The following is an 18,121-nucleotide window of genomic DNA, read 5'->3' on the forward strand; positions in this document are numbered from 1 at the left end:
CTATTCTTAGTTGTTCCACTTTACTGCATCCTTGTACTACTGTAAAAAAAGACATTTATTTCTATGATAGCTGTAAAATAGCAAGGACAGTGTATGTCAGACAAATTCCAGAGGCTGCAGTTCATCAATATTTAAATCTTGCTACCACAAAGACAACAGCACAGTACTTGTATGCTAAGAAGTCTGCACTAATTTATGGACTTACTAATTGCATAAACATCAGTGCTGAATATAATTATAGGGAAAATGTAGATGCCCCAGGAACTGTATAAAAAAACCTGGTATCTCCATGACTGCTCGTCCAGTAACCACAGTCTGCAGGGCTACTGATCTTCCTCCATGGGGCCATAAACTCATTTCCAAGGAACATATATACACAGAATTAAATCTCACAAGACATGTTTAGACCTTTTGGAAGACAGAGATGTTTCTTCTAGGAAGTGCATTTTTACCTCAAAGAGGAAGAATAATATTAGCTACTAACTCTTGGGCTTTTTTCCACGTGAATAATGACACCCATGGACATGGACTCTGGTCTGGCAAAGATTCCTACTACCCTCTAATGACCCATAAAGAAATGAGAAGGAAACTGCTGCACACAATATGAGTGAGTGACTAGACTGACCATCTGACTCATTTTCCTTCCCACCTGAAACATTACCTAAATAGTATTCATTTCTTCCGTGATTTTAAATAATTCAAGTATGACTAATGGAAAAGTTTAAGAGTTGCTTTGACAGATTTTGCATGGGGATCTTTCTTCTCTCTATACTGAGTAGTCTTCCTTCTTTTTTAAATGTGTTTTGCTTCAGGGTAGAAGAAAGCATCTAGCTAAGAGTACGGCCTGACAAGAGACAGGGTGAGTTTGAAAAAGTATGCTTGCATATAAACCTATGGTATTACAGCTATCAAATAACCTGGTCTCCCAAAAAAATCTTTGGAATGTGGCTAGCTGAGCAAAGCTGACTGAGATGCCTAATCTGGGAAAAGTATCAAACAGAGACGTGACAAATTTTTGGATTTTTTAAGGTAGTAAGAGTAGGATGCAGGGGCTGTGTTCCTCACTGAATTGTATTTGGATGCAAGGACAGGCAGCAGAAGTTGTTAATGAAAACAGGCCAACAGTATTTTCTTAATAAAAGAATGAAAGCAACATGCAAATTTTTTAAACAGCCCAATCTCACAGTATTTTTCAAAAGGTAATTTGAATTTTTAATTATGAAATACTTTAATATGACAAGATATAGATTGTAAGTGTTCTTTGTTTCAAAGACCAACAGTTTTGATTGTGATTTTGTCATAAACATTGGTATAATTATGCTTTTTTTCAGATATCCTTATCTTTCAGAATAATATGATTACTTGAAAATGTAGCTTTGGTGTCTCCTTTTTAAAATTTTTTTGATCATGAGTAAACTTTTTTATGTATTGGAGAGACTAGTTTGTAAATGTAACCTCTCCTGCCTCTGAAAGAAGGCAGCAAATACAGAGAAAAAAACGTGAAATCCTTATTTTTTTTAAATATTATGCTTTATATAAAATTTTTTGTCTTGACTGCCTCTCATGTACTGCTTTTTTAATATGGCTTGAATTTATGTTAGCCAAATTAGACCACATGTGTCAGTGTGAGCATGTAACAAACAGGTGTCATTAACTGATTCCATCTGACCTATTATTACCACCAAGGTAATTGGGTCTTGCTGGCAAGTTCAGGGATAATCACTAACTGGTATTTTGGAGAAAGTTTGTTCTTGTGCTCCGTTACATAGGAAGGCTCTTATCAAAGCCACTTTGAATACTCTTCTAGAAGAATGAATACACCTATGTAGACAGAAAGTCAAACACAGGGAAAATCTCCAGGAGGACAGGCTGTGTCTGTGTTACTCAGAGTATATTTTAAGAAAAGCGTCTCAAAAGTATTAACAGAAAACTGCATTGAGTCTTGGAGCTAAGAATCTATTTCTCCTCTAACTACAGTCAAAGGGTGTGAAAAAACAGTTATTGTTGAATAACTGTCAGGACCCAATTTTATTTGATTTATATTTGACATATAAATCAAATAAAATTGGGTCCTGACAAACAACAGTAAATTTCACAGAAATTTCCATACATGGAATTGCTTTTTCCATAGCTATATATATATTTAGCTAAATTCTATTCCAGGTGAGTCTAATGATCTGAAAGGGTTAGTAACTGATATTCATCTTATAAATAAAAATTAAGAGGACTTCAAAAAGACAAACTTACCAACTTTTTTTCCCATTCCTTATTAAGATCATCCACATAGGAGAGAACAAAATCAATTCTCCTCACACCATCCCTGAAGAAAATAGAATCTTTGCTTTGATGTCTTTTATCAATCTGTAGAAGATACAGGCATATGAATAAAAAAACAAGCATTACTGTTTCTCTAAAATATAACAGAAGGCAAAGAAGTTTGCCCATACTGCCACAGTTCTTCAGTTTCTTTACAGCTGAAGATATATTTGGGCAAGATTTAGCAAGGGCTACATCTAGTCTAAACAGTTTCAAAATTAACCACATATGTCCACAAGCATTACATGGAAATAACTGGTACAGGAAAAATAAAGATAATATGTTAGTGTAGCAATACTTGTGAATACTTGAAGCAGGTAGCAAAATGTAAATTCCATGCATTTTCCTCTACATAACAAGATTCACTTAATCAACAACCACAGAGACATATGGCCCAGCAATGACCACATATAAAAATAGCTCACAAAAATACAGGGGTGATGTTTCAACATTGAGCATTTACTTTCACAGGAAAAAAATACACCTAATAAAAGATATCAAAGTAACAAGGTAATTAGGTCAAAATATGACCATGATCTATTAAAGGTTATATTTTAATTTACCAGCATGCCAGAATGTCTTAGTAACAACATCCACCTTTTTCACTATTAGGACATAGTAATTAATGTTAGGCAAATAAAAGACTGTAACCCCACCCTCCTAGGGAAGTTAACTCATTAGGTAATATTATTTATTATCATATTAATATTCAGCTCTATCAAATCACGTACAAGACATACAGCAAAGTGCTCTCCATAGAAGCGAACATTCTAGTTTAAATTAACTCTGTGCTGAGGAACATTGGTGTTATTTTTTTCAACCGCACCTATCAGCAAATTGTATTTGTATAGAGCTGAATTGGGGTTTTATTTCATTAGAGTAGGAACAAAACAGAGTATAATGTCTCTGTCTTCTCTCTCTCTTAACATGCAAGGAGGCACGTGTTCCCTGAGAAAGCACAGAATACTTATTTGTAACTGTGAACTTTGCTCCCAGTTAACAAAAGGTGTCACACAGTGAAGCATGTTATTACTGCAGCACCCAAGTCACTTGCAATAGCATTCACCACTTTACCCTGAGACGTCGCTTTAGGAACAGATTATACTTCCTTTCACTCTGCTGGAATAACCAACAAGTAGTTAGCAGGCACACTATTTCTCTCCAAGAATCAACTGCTTCAAGCACATACATCCCAACTATGGTGAGCAAGAAATCCATGTCATTTAAAGATAGGAAAAGCCTCCAACCATCAGAAAAACACAAGCACCCACAAATAATATGACTATCATGCCTCTTTTATTAAAGGCAAAGCTGGGCTGGAATCCATTTGGACAGTAAAAATATGTTTTAAGATAATGACTCCTATAATGCTACTTGCCATCATTGTAAGCAGATTTTAAAAAGAGCCCTAAGAAAGTGGTTTTGAGTGTAGAGCAAAGGTACCAAAACACTGGCTCATGCATAGTGCACGCATGTTTGGCCGGACCCACAGGGACATAAGAAGACAAATGGCAACCATGTAATTCCAGAGCTGACAAAATTACAAGTAATAATATCTGCATAATTCACGTGTTTATCTTTAAATAGGCTGAAATAAAATAAAAATAATTGAAAATCCTATTGTTCCTGCATTGCACAACCTTATGCATCTTCATTATTAGACACACTGGTAGCTGTGTGTCTAATGAAGACATAAGAAGTCTTCATTAGAAGACTTTCATTCTAGTTCGTCTTCATTCTAGTGAAGACACACTGTAGCTGTGTACTGCAATACGTGAAATAGCCATGCATTACTGAGAGTTCCTGTGTTCCTATGCTAGTCCTTGGGGAGCTACAAACACTGTTGCAAATCAATACTGCACAAAAAAAGCTAAAAGAAATTATTTCCTGAAAATGCTGCCATCCATTCTTTGCCTTTCCTCTTCAGCAATTCTGTTAAGGTTTTTTGCTTATAGAAATATTTACAGCAGATCAATGATACTACTTTGTATGGCTGAAATCAGGACAGCTACCTCAGAAATGCTTTTGCTTCCAAATGCAGTATATCATCTTGCATGATTAAAAGGCTCACAAAAATCATGGAATCCAACAGCAGAAAAGAAAAAGCATTTTTCTGTTCTATTTTGTACTTGCAGGCTTAGGTCTTTCTTTGCAAATACTATTTTGACTACGTGCAAACTGCAAGTTCAGATACTAAGTTAATCAAGTTAAAAACAGTGCATAGAACCACACTAACATCTTTATAGAATCAACAGCACTGTAATTATTCAGCATTACAGTAAGTGAACCCCAAAGTGCATTCTAACAACTTAAAATGTTAGCAATTGCTCCAACCACTGTGACTTCATAAGCATAGAAATTGTTCTTGTGCACTAAATTCATATACACAAAGAAGAAATAAAACAATAAGTAATACTTACTTCAAAAAAAATCTCCTGCCAAAGGAGTACCTCGAATTGTTTGGGTTGCATAGTTATATTATTCAATACAATTGAAGAAGTATTTTATCTTTATTGCCATTAAAATTGGTTTCTAAGATGTATCAGAATCCTCAGTAATTAAAGGTCTGACTGGCAATTTAAGAAGATTCAGTAGTCATTGTCAGATCTGCTCTCAGAAGAGGAATGCGTATCAAGTCCTTCTCCTTCTGTGCATAGGATTATTCATTGTGGATAGTGATGGGCCTGCTTATTAAACCCATGAAATATTCCTTTCCATTTTGCTGCACTTGGATTTCACAAGGACAAGATTGGTCTTGCACATTCACAAATGTTTGCACATACATGTGCACCTACAAGTTTAACATGTATAAAAAGTTTGTAATTTGCATTGATTCTATCAGTAAATCATTAAACATTGTTGATTTGTACATCTTATTTCTTAACTCTTAACTCAGCTCTTTCCAGAACTGCATGAATGCAGCTAATGATCTTTGACAACCTGCAGTTACCAAGTGAACCTACACCTCATCACAGAAAATATTCTAAAATGTGTTCCTCCTGCAATACAAGTAACCAAATTAAAACTTCCTAGCACAGTACAGGCAGCAAGCTGAAGCTTTTAGTAATTAAGTTACACCCAATGAGGAACTACAGAAGAGATGGAGCCCTGAGGAAGATGGTGAAAACTCAAGAAGCAACAACTTTAAGTCACAACCGGAGAAATTCCTACTGGATGTGAGGCTGTGGTTGACTGGGAATGGGTACAACAGATTGCCCAGAGCAACTGCATAATCTCCATCCTCAGAGATCACACAGCCTGATTAAGTTAGGCAGGACTGATCTGCACTGAATGTGCAACCTGATCTACGCTTGAAGCCAGCCCTGCCTTGAGTAGGAGGTTAGCCACCCAGAGGTCCCTTCCAATCCAAGTTCATTGTAGGATTCTATGAAATCATGTTCCTGCAAACATTCAGCATTTACCAGGGCTTTCAATAAGATGAATAAATCCATCAACTACAAAGCAAGTTACAAAACCCACCCGTTCAAAAAAACAAGTAATGCCCTCCTGTTATCCCGTAATAGCTTTCCAGCCTCGTAAGTCTAGTTATCTAAGAACTGTGACCACTCAGCTTGTGGACAGATGTACTAATTGAATGTTGTAATGGTCTATCATGAAGAGATAAATTTTCTTTTCATGGGGCCTAAGTGCAAATTTACAGGATTCATATGGTATTATATCAATAGTTATAGTTATCCCAGAGCCTGGGGTATTGGATCATGTCCAACCAAACAACCTTCCAAGTACCTATGCTTGCAATCCTCACCTCAGACACAATCCAAAGCCCTGCAGTAGGAAACCCTGTCTCAACAGGACAGGTGACAGGAGAGACCAAGATACCGGTAAGGAAACAAAGCACAGCTCAAGATGAAGTAAGGCTGTAAGAGCCCATGATCCGTTTTGCCCAGACTGGTTTGGGCATGGTATGTAAATGCTGGCTGGCAGCCTCACATGATATTCAGATCCATCTAGACTCTCCATTCAGTGCTGCCGAGGGTTTGCAGTCCTTGGCCACCCCACTCCACAGGTGCCTGCCTCTGAGACTCTTTTCCAGGGCCAAGGCAAACAGTCAGGCACGGGGAGCTGGACAGCATAATGCAGCTGCTGGAAGTGGCAGCTACCACTAACACTGGCACACAGTGCTTCAGAGGAACAGAAGCTGAAGCTGAATGACAGGCACTGTGCTAAATGTCTCTGTGGCCTCACTTACCCCCACCCCAGCACACTGACAGTGGGCTTTGGGCAGTGTAGGCAGCTACCCCCTGATGGGTTAGTGGTAGCTCAGTACACAATAAACAAATATGTTTTGCAGATTATACCTAAATTATTTAATCCTGTATGTTTTTATGGGACTCTGAGGGATTTCTATTTCTGCTTATCCATCCAACAGGAAATGTCTCCTTACAGGTCACTTAGCACAACCCTTACCTTGTAGGCATGGAGCTCCCACCAAATACACTCTGCTAGTTAATATCCCAGCCCTCTCTATGTCCCTGCTTCAAAGACAGGGAAACTTTTCTTAGAGCAATACTTTTCAGATTATAATTCATTCAGAAATGTGCAAGTTCCTTAAGGGCTTATGTTTAGAAACACAGCTCCCAAATTCAATGCCTTGGACCTCAAGGTTTCCCAAATGTTCAACCCCACAGAGCAGGGACTTCTCGTTGAGACCTGAGCACCCTTCCCCTTCTGCTTTTGTATCTTGCATCTTTTTTGTAGGAAGGTAGTTTAGAGCAGCATTTTCAGTAACAAAATAGTAACCAATACGAAACAGAGGTGGAGGAGGCTATTAGTTTCATTAGAAGCACCTCTGGCTATAACTAACAAGAAAGACGAGAGGTTACATTAATACCATGGAATGGATTTATGATCCCACATCAGTGTATCAAGAAATTACATTATCATAGTCCTACATTACCCAGAAAAAAACCTACCTGAAACTACAACATTAAATTCATTTGTAGCATTTTGCTGGCTTAAAAGATACAGTCTACAAACAAAATATTTATTATATTAACTGCATACCTTCAATAGCAAATTAGATGTGAAACAGGCAGTGAAAAAACCTCAAAGAACTACATTAAAATGCAACTAAGTAATTTATGAACTAGCAATTTTTGGCAGAAAAACTTTCAGAATATAAAAATGGACAAAAATATAAGGTTTAAAAGCTGTATCAAAATACAGGAAAAGCCTCCATAACTGAAAGAGTAGGAAACATTCAATGGCTTAAAACCAAAGTTATTTATATACTCCTCCTTTTTAGTGAATTAAAACATGCTACAGGAAAAACACATGGATTTAAGTGCTGCTATGCTAAAGATGTATATTTATATTAATAAATATATATATGTATATTTTTACATATTTATGAACTTAAACATAACTTTATAAATACGTATCTAAATTATATAAAGGTATTTCCAAAAGTAAAATGTTCCTGGAAATACATTTACAGAACTTACACAAATATACATATACTCTCCTGGAAATAAAAATGGCATATTTCTGGTTTATGCATTCAGTTCCCATTTTACCAGAGTCCCTTTCCATTAAGTTCTTGTCATTATTCTTCTTTAAAGGAATCCACACAACTGAAGAGCTTACACACTTTAAAGATGTATATTAACAATACTCTTAATATCACCCATCTCAATTTCCAGTTATACTTCATGCAGGCTATGAGGCTTTCCCATTCAAAGAAACACAAAATGCATCTATTTCTTGTAGCTAAAACTTGCAAGCTGCTCTTTTCACCTTCACTCATGTTTCACTTCTCAACCCCATTAAAATCTGAAAGCTTTAAAATATGCATTTCAAAGCAGTTTAAGACACCAGGATATTTGCACTGAAATATAAATGCACATAAAAAGCCTCTCTGAATAAAAGAATACATTAAACAAGAACAGAACAAAGAAAAATAAAAAGTAAGCTAGGATAGTGTATGCATTAATGGAAGACACCAGAGCCCAAAGTAAGCAAGCAGACAGTTTTAATACGCCTCAGCATGTACTTCTTCAGCTATTTTAAATGACTTTTTGTACTTTTTCTCCATAAAACAATAATGATTCTGTTAAGTTTTCTGATACATTTGAGAATTTATATAGTTATCTTGTCTGCGAATTTCAGTAAGTGGCTATTCTGAGCCTTTCCTTATTATTTACTACAATTTAAAAAAAAAGAGGCAATGTATTTCAAATTATGTCGGTGTTTGTTTCTTGCTCTTTGAAGTATCATGCTGACTCACAGAGCGCTCAGGCCACCATGATAAAAAGGAATCCCACATTTGTTAATAACACCAGTCAGAATTCATCCTATATCCTATCAAACCAAAACAATGATAAAAAAGCAAACTTTCCAGTTTTCTCCACCAATCTCAACTTTTCAATTTTGTCCATTATCCTTTTGATTTACTTCAATTTATCTTTTAAGCCATCTCTACGAATAAATGCAAGACCATGTTAATTTTTATCAACTAGAAAAAGTTTATTTTAGAAAGATGGTATCCTTGAAACTGGAAAATTTTCTTGTGAGGGACATTTTGGCATACTGTAATAGAAGACGCCACACAAATTCATGCAAGGAAGCATGAATACTTCTTACTGCTTACCACTTGATGTTCAGGGATGAGTAAAGTAGTCTCAGAACTGTTTAGGCCCTGCCAGTGGCATCACAGGAAAAACATAATGTTGTTAGCAATGATGCAATGGATGCTTTAAAATTAAAGGCTAATTCAGAAGGATCAGTGTAGTTCCTGGTTTAAGTTGCTGAAAAGCTCTTCTGAGTGATAAATGGATTTTCAGTCCAGATAGTCAGAGTTTAAACCAACCTCTACTTCCTCAGAGGATCCTGGTCTCTAACCTACACTATGAACTTTTACATGCTCCATACTAATTTTTAAGCATCAACAATTACAATTTTTGATAAGAGTTAAATAGTATTCCTCCTTATTTCCTTTACAAAAAATACAGTCTAAACAAGTTGGTACAGATTAACCTTCATAAACCAGTGAAGAAAAACTTCTAACTTATTTAATACCGAAGAGGGAAAATGCAAACAGCATACATGACTGTGCATTTGGAACAAATGTGCTACCCTTACTTGGCTATTTTTTAACTACAGACTGAAATTATGCAGTGTACACTGAATGAAAACAAATGCAATGAGACAAATCTTTAATCTGACAGTGTAGACAATGTAAATTGGTACCAGTAATTGCAGTTACACTTAATGAGACAAGTGAGGGCTTCCCAGTTTCCAGTTCTGATCCACAGCCAGTGTGATTTTAATTGTAAATTGAAATAATAATTTTAAGTAGTAAGTAATGCCCTGATTTTAATTGTACAATATCTGGGTGCTCACTGTTTTCCTGTATGTTAGTGTGGAGGCTGCTGCAACATCCTTAGGCCGGATTCCACACACGTATGACAGGAACACCAAGAGCAGAAGTCTCTGCAGAGCAGAGCCATCCTACGCAAGTGGCCATCAGCTTTCTGAGGTCCTGGCCCACCACTCTGGCCTTGCAGCAGTGATGGGTTTTGAGATCAGGTGCTGCTATTGGAATGAATAATGGTTTACAATACTTCACCAGTTTCCCCGTAACTCTTAGTCAATAACTTATCACACTTTTGCTTTGTCTTGCTTTTGTGTGCTTTGAACACAAACCACAGACAGATTTAAACAGTGCAACCAAACAGTACAAGTCCATTATGAAAATGCAATAGCTCTCAGTGGAATTAAATTAACTTTCAACAGAATACAGAAGCATAATACTAAAAGCATTTTATTATTATAGTATCATTTACTGGTTTAGAGTTGTAAAATTTCAGAAAATTTATTAATCCAAATCCAATTTTTATAAAGCACTTTTTATTATTTTTAAATAATATTTTTCACTTTTATTACAATTTTTCTTGAGAGAAATCACTGAGGTCCATTCCTGTCCTTGTTACACATCCAGTAATACAAACATACTTCTTTACATTCTTTTTTAATGATGCCATTTCTGGTTATTTGCTTATCTAAGTAAGTAAAAAATGTCATTTTCAGAATGCAGTAAAATAAACAGAAAGATCAATCTGTTTTTTGGCAAGGAATCCCCCTGAGAAATAGTGCAAATATAAATAGCTTCACTGTGCTCTTTCCATAAGATAATCTCTCTCCACCCCGTACTCCTCCCAGCCACTGCTCACCAGCTCCTCCATGGTTAGATGCAAATACTGACTTTAGCCACCCAATGGTCCTCACTGCCCACACTGCTTCACTTAGAGACAAAATTTTATTACATTTAGTGAAACACAAAGCTGTGAGGTAAGGACACACAACTGGCCGAGGCCCTTGTACATTTCTATGCATTCTCTTAAATGCTTTCCTGTTAGTCATGAGATCTTACCCTGCTCAGTATAACTGTAAGAAATTAATTAGCTCAAGTCATTAGAATCAACTATTTTTAAACTGGCAGTCACATCTTCTCCTGCACATTTCAAGTACTCCAATAGAAACACACTGCTTTTTCATGATATGTCAAAGTCTGTGTACAGCATGAAGTAATTCCAGCATTGGTAACACATAAAAAGCAAAACAAGAATCAACTCAAATAATCTAACTTTGTTGAGATGAAAACCAAGAAGGCTGGCAGTGGTGGCAGCAGTGTTGGGCTGGTCCCTCTTCCTATGGTATTCACTCTCTTAAGTCTTTAATGCATTCTGCCTCTCCCCAGAATAACCCTTGTGTTTTTGTTAGACTTGGAAGAAGTCCTTTTGTACTTCTTTCTGGATTTTGAAACCAATTTAGTCCATCTTTGCAATATTAACAATGGCATTTTATGTTTTTCTACTTGAAGATGCACTAGTCTGAGTTGAAAAATGAAAAAGCGTAAAAAGTAATCCACAATACGATGGTGTTTTTTCAGAAAAAAAAAACTTGGAACACCTGCAGCACCTGCTGCTCTGAAAAAAAGATAGTAACCTATGAGTCAAGGCATAATTGTGATAAAGTGCATTACTTTAATAAATTTGCCAATTTACTTCTGCTAACCTGCCTTAAATAAAGACAGTTTGTTCACAGATTTTCATATGATCAAGTTAACTTATGGAAAATCCTGATTAACAGGAATTTTCAGTAAGCATTTCACTAGTGTGAAATTCACAGAAAGGTAAAAATTTAATGTATAATTTTGCAAAATCATTTCCTATTGCCTTACAGGTAGAATAGGGCACAGTTCCTGCAGTCTTACTCAGACAGTAGTGTGGTCACCTTCCTTTTAGGAGGCCAAGTCCACATGCATACCAAGCAAACAATTTCGAATTACTTTGTGTTTCTTAATTGGAATAACAAATAGTCCTCTGTATATATGGACCTCTACAGATACTGATAAACTACAAACCAGTGATTCAATTTTGCACAAAAGCTGTACAAATTTTACATTTATCCCATCTGAATGGCCTGAACTTTTACCATTAGAAAATGTAATACAAATTCAATTCTTTAACCTTTCCTCCAATCTTGAAATAATTGAGTAATCTTCTTTCCTCTTAGGCACAGGAACTCTATTTTGTCAGGGTGATTAATCTTAATTTACTTAGTAGCTTGAACAACTAATTACAATCACTGAGCAGACACACCACTGTATATTTTTCTACTGCACTCTCGCACAAATAGAAACCACATAGGAAAACAAAATTCTCAAGTTTTATTTCATTCATTTTCCAATTTTCTTGAAGGGACTTTCAGAGGCAATTATGTATTTCTTGGAACAAGAACTCCATAAAGACCTATGGAAGTAGATTCTACACAGGAATTTACTTAAGACGGTTGCCCATCCCTAACAGTAGTGGCTGTCTATTACTGACTTAATAAGAATATAATTTGAAACAGTTCCCATTGCAGCACTTATTTGAAAATACCCCCATTATATCTTTTTTTCTCCCCCTTTTCCAGTCTGCTGTTTGCAGGAAACATCTCCTTGCCTCTTTGCATGACAAAGCATCTAGAAATTATTTCTGCTATAAGTCTTGGAATATGAAAAGCTGATGAAGGCCAAGTTATCTTTTTTTTTGTTGTTGTTGTTCCTGTGGGAGATTAAAGAATAAGAAAAATAAGGAGACTCAAGAAGAAGCAGTTTGAAAACAGGAGAAATCCAGGGTGAAATGGGCAAGAATGCAAAATCATGATGGACCAAATGCACCACTGATTGGTACTCCAATGACTTTTAAGTCCTGGATTTCATCTAACTTTTGTATATATGCTGGCAGGCTTCACTACACACTACACTACAGTTCCTCACTTTTTGTGTTACTTGCATCGTTCCCTATATCCAAATCACATATTCCTTTGCAGATTACAAAAGAAAGAAAAAAAAGAACAACTGACCACTGAATTATGGATGGGTAATGTTTCTGCTCTCCATATTTATCTAGATTTATTTTTTTCCCTCTTCTGTTGCTAAATCAACAATAAAGCTTTAGCTTTTTCTTTGTGCTGCTGAACAGAAGCATACTGTTGCTGGATGTTATGATTTTTCTCTTCCAAAAGAAAAGACAGCCTGAGCATAATGAAGTAGCGACCTGAATGTCATTTAACTCTTTCCCAGTGTTTTGTTTTTGTTTTTTTTTTAATTCCATTTCTTTTTTGAAACTACTTGACTTAAATTGGTTTAGGAATTCCAAATGTTCATATTTTTTAACTGCAGAAACATTGTTAAGTGGCAAGAAAATTACCAACCTATCACAAAGGTAAAATCATTTCACAGAGAAATGTTCTACCTGTCAAAACATGAACAAAGCATATTGATCTGAGCTCAGGAGGGCCTTGGTGAAAGGAGGAGAAACCATGCTGGAATAGAAGATACTGCTGAATTCCTACAGGAATGCATCAAGGGTGTTAAAGGCAGCCTAGCAAAGAACTGAGGGAAAAGGAATTCATCCAATTTATACAGAAGACAAGAGAAGCTGTGACAACACATGAAGACGAAAGATTAGCATTATAGGAAAAAAAAAATCCCATAAATATTAGGGGCTATCTTACTATTGCAATTAATTAATAGAAAAACTTTTAAATATAGACTTAACCTGAGTTCTAGGACATTAATCATCAGGAACTAAGTCTGTCATGGCTGATCAGAGTGTGAAACTGGGCAAGATCAAGAGTAACTCTGCAGCTTTATGTCTGCCCAATGCACAGAAAGCAAAAATCAGATAAATGACAATGCATTACAGTTCATTAGGTAGGACAGGGAAAAGCACAGAAAAGTACTAACTTAAATGTAAGCAAACAACAGATAATCACTCGATCTGCAGAAACAACTAAGGGAAAACAAGTTGTCTCAGAGGGAGCAATGAAAACAACAAAACAGAACCCCCACGTTATTAGCTACTTACTGATATTGCTAATATGACCATACTTTGTGATATGTAACGATAAAGTATAAAGTAAAATATTTATGTAAGGAAACATATAAGTAGAAAACAAGAGAAAAGGCTACATGAAGTTACCAAGGAGAGATTTTTGAGAGGATAACCAGATATATTTTTCCCAAACATGAACATGCTGAAGATCAAAGCCTCCTCCTTTGCCTCCCCATCATGAATCTTTCATCCTTCAAACAAGGTTCAAATCCCATTTCTCTACATATATGACACATGTTGCACTCTTTCTCCCATGCTTCCTGCCTTTTCATATGTCCTAAGTCATGAAATGACTTCTTCCAAGCTTTGGTAAAATACATCATATTCATCCACTCAGAGGCTCTAGTAAGTAGCTCAGAATTAGGTTATCATGGTATCATGACCATTGTTCACAGAAGCATTTGATATGTCTGTTCACTGAAAATTTTCCTGGAGAAAAAGATGATTACAACTCATGGAACAAATTCAGAAGGGAACAGGGTGAACACATGAACAAGTTTTAAAATGGAACTGGTAATGAAAACATTGGGACGATATGGTTGCATGTTCTAAGAAGACAAAAACCTGTGTAATCTAGGAAGCCCTTCTGTTTTCTGTCTTTGTGTGATCATCTCCAGATCTGGTCCTCAGAAGACGCTGAGGACATGTTTGTGCAAAAACAGAATGATTTTCCAATTGTCAAAACATTTAAAGATTGTGTGATTCTCATTTCAAGACTGATACAGTAAACATCATTAAGTTCATACTGTTTTCTACTACTACGGTGCTGTAGCACTAACACTTGTCTCCTCTGAGACTCAGTGAGTGTCATGTCATATTCATGGCTTTGCTCTTTCAAAACAATACAGGAAGAAAAAATTTACATGGATAAAAAGAAGGTGTAAGACAATCTAAAAAAAATACTAGTTTTGGAAACTGATTGTCTTTTTCACAACAACCATTCTTCTTCCTTCCTACCAAGTAGTACATTAACTAACATCGTTCTTACTTTTTAAGGCATCTTACCTCAGAGCTGCTTGGGATTTCTGATCCTGCAGTTGAAATAATTTCAGGTCCATTGCATTCTTCCCCTAAGGAACATTGAAAAAGAGATTCACATAAATACATCCCATTTTTAAAATATTGTTGGATCTGAAAATGATGTGGACCTTGAAGGCATGGAACTATGAACAAGTAAAGGATGGAAAATAATACTCATAATATTAATAATACATAAAATCTTCAAGAACGGTTCTTTGGAGGGGAAGAAATGCTGCAAGACACAATACTACCTTGTACCAGTCTGTACTGCCTTGGTGTAACCTAGCATTCACAGAAACATATTTTTAACTGTGACAGAAAAAAAATCTGTTGTCATCACTTATCTTTCTTGTCTCAAATATTTGCTAGGTTGAATGGGGTTTCACACTCAAAGCTTTGCTGCCTTGGTTATGGAATTTGAATTACCTGTGGAAGTGTTTGCTAGAAATCAAATTAGCGTGTGGTTTGTTGCTAAGGAGTCAATGATGCATAACCTCAAGATTACAAATGCCCATGCAATGAAGATATAACAAAAGGATCAGGAATAGTAATATGAACTTAATTACTTAGCTTCTTGTTCAAAAAACAAAGAAACAAATCCTAAAAAAACAGCTCCTAAACAACAACGATAAAACAAACCAAACAAAAAACCTGCCTTCATTTTAACAACAGTAATCAACACCAACATGACTCTGACACAAATAGTCATTTCACCAAAGACACTTACTAAAGTGCTAATGCTAAAGGGAAAATCCTATTTAGCACCTTCATAATCTTAAACCGGATCAAGATACTGGCTAGGTTCGTTCCTCTGAATTTACACTGTCACCAGTTTCCTCTGGAGGACAACTCTGAGCCCATAAGCTAGGCGCCTGCTCCAAGAAGGTTTTTGTGAACAACCACCTCTCTGCTGATTAGGCAAATCAGTCTCTTCAATCAGGCATCTAAATCACTCCACCACCAAAGGGAAAGGATAAGCAGTTTTGAAAAGAGCTTATCAAAATCTAGACCATGCACCTAAAAATGATGTCTCTTTCTTTCAGAAGAGAGGATTCATCTTACTTCTTTCTCCATTAAGGAAGCATTGCTGAGTATAACTTAGACTGGACAGACTTACACTGGACTACTGTCAGGACAACTACAGTTAGACTATTTCTGCCAATAAAACAAGCCTACTTTTCGTTTTGTAATCTGCAAATATTTGATGTCAAAATTGTGTCCAGGCAGGATATAAACCTGCCTGGTTCTTCAAAAATACATAATAAGCTACTTAAATACAGCTTGAGAGTTTTTTGTTTCCTACATTTTTTTTTCCTCTAAGCTCACTTACAGAAAATGGTCTCTGTAATTTATAACTATACATATGACATGATGAGAAACCAGGCAATGGTGTGTAAAATACAATAATTTTATGAATGCCAAGACATTTAACACTGTTGCCTGCTATTCTGCTAAAGCAATCTACACATCAAAAATCTGCATTAGCAGATACAATCTGAACACCAGGATAAAGAATGGGAGCATCCCTACCACAGTCTGCTACCTGTGCTGCCTAAAGCCCCAGGAGGCAGGTGGCTACTGCAGACTTGGCCAAAGGTACCAGCCCAGGGCCCAGGAGCAGAAAGCCCAAACATTCTGTCACACAACTCTCCCATTCCAGGCCATGAACAGTCTGGCGCACCTTGTTCCTGCAGCAGGAACATTCAATTTTCTATACTGCTGAGGGAACCTAAACTGATTCAACAGCCTATAACAGCTTTTGTGTGGGTTTTTCCTGGATTTTATCCTTTCTGTAATTGTTCAAGTCTAACCTCAGAACAAATATAATTCAGAGTTCCACATTTTAAATGCTTTCCCAGTACCACAGCTGATTACTTATGCAACTTGTGGAAGGAAATCCTCTTGATATCTGTTCCACTGGAATAAACCTGAATAACCCTAGAACAGCACATGAGAAGGTAAAAAGAGAACACAAAACATACATTAACTGAAAAGTACAACATACTTAGTATGTTCACTCCTTGTAAAATATGTGATCAGATTCTTGAACATAAGCAGCACAAGTAATGCACACCCAAATCATGTAGAAAAGTGTAAAGAGGCCCCATTCCAGAAATGCACCAAGCACCATCAATGTAAATGCCCAGTTAGATCTTAACCAGGGGAGATGCCAAGAGATAGCCAACAATTGACTTGCAAATCACATTGCAAAAGGCCTAGCTCATATGTGATACCAATGACTCACATTAACCCAAGTCTGATTTCCAAGAGGCTCCCAGCAGAAAAAAAACCCAAAAACCCAAAATCAAAAAAACCACCAAAATAAAACAAAAAAAAACAGATAGAGAAAACAGACAAAAGGGGGGAAGGGGGGAAGGCAAAACATGGGTTAGTACGATACCTTCTGACTGTGATGGCTTGAACTTGGTGAGAATCGCAATGTCATCTTTAAAAGGAAAAAACGCTTCAGTAAGAACCAGAAGTAAAATTAATTTTAACATGAACCCATTTCATAATTCTCCTCTATCCTTTACAATACAGCCACTATATAAAGCAAAAGAATAACCCTGGACACCAGAGACCGACCTAGACAGAAAGCATGGCACAGGCTCCTCTTGGAATACCAACATTCACCTTTTTGTCTAGGTACATTATTTAGCAACACAAACAAGGATGCCAATTTTCCTTACCAGCAGTAGGGAGGACCATAATAGTTTCTACTAGCCAAGAAAATGCTTTTAAAATTCTTCATGAAATTACTGCTTCATATCTAAAGATGGGAGTAAAACAATAATCTGATAAAATTCTGTACTTAAGGGTATGTCCTTGTTCTTCAACAGTACATGCTTTTATTTATATAAACAGATCTAGAAATATCTGCATGCCAAGAACAACAAACAAGGACACTTACTAAACTAAGTGGCCCTTTATTAAAAAATTTATTTGTATGAATTGCAGAAACTCTTTGAAATGTTCTTTGTTCAAAATTAACTTCAAAACAACGCTATGACTATTAAAGCTCACTAAATTATTTCAGAAATTTATCATTTTAGTATTTTTTCAAATAATTTGCCTTCACGGGAGTGCACATATCCTAGCTGAAAGGATGTAACTGATGTCTTCAACAGTCTTACAATTCTTCACACAGCTATTTGTTACTCCTTAAATACATGTACCTTGGCAGTGTGCATGTTACCGTAAATAAGCAAGCTTTGTAAGGCCTATAATTCTGCAGTATAAGACAACATATGCTGTCCCAAACTACACCAAACTGCAGGGCAACCTACTTAGAAACTTTTGGTATGCCACCCCTAAGAATTACAGACCATTTCTACTACAATTACAGACCTGAATGATGAGAACAGGAGCCCACAATACAA

The 18,121-nt window shown here is 36.3% G+C and overlaps 1 protein-coding gene and 1 long non-coding RNA gene across 5 annotated transcripts in view; one reads left to right on the plus strand and one right to left on the minus strand.

The window, feature by feature from the left end:
• Nucleotides 1-18,121, minus strand: part of ANO5 (anoctamin 5) — a 63,003-nt gene that overhangs the window by 35,131 nt on the left and 9,751 nt on the right. Inside the window, exons 2-5 of one of the 4 annotated variants that reach the window (XM_015630841.3) lie at nucleotides 17,143-17,187; nucleotides 14,727-14,791; nucleotides 8,927-8,974; nucleotides 2,248-2,361 (exon numbers count right to left, since the gene is read on the minus strand). In XM_015630841.3, the coding sequence (XP_015486327.1) occupies nucleotides 2,248-2,361; nucleotides 8,927-8,974; nucleotides 14,727-14,791; nucleotides 17,143-17,187 (272 nt within the window). The remainder of the gene's footprint in view (nucleotides 1-2,247; nucleotides 2,362-8,926; nucleotides 8,975-14,726; nucleotides 14,792-17,142; nucleotides 17,188-18,121) is intronic. The other 3 variants (XM_015630842.3, XM_015630843.3, XM_015630844.3) reach the window with 3 other exon arrangements.
• Nucleotides 510-17,136, plus strand: LOC117244514. Its single transcript, XR_004497751.1, has 3 exons — nucleotides 510-607; nucleotides 813-859; nucleotides 15,785-17,136. It is a non-coding gene; the product is annotated as an uncharacterized LOC117244514 (long non-coding RNA).

This window comes from Parus major, chromosome 5 (genome assembly GCF_001522545.3).
Source record: "Parus major isolate Abel chromosome 5, Parus_major1.1, whole genome shotgun sequence".
NCBI classification, from domain to species: Eukaryota; Metazoa; Chordata; class Aves; order Passeriformes; family Paridae; genus Parus; species Parus major.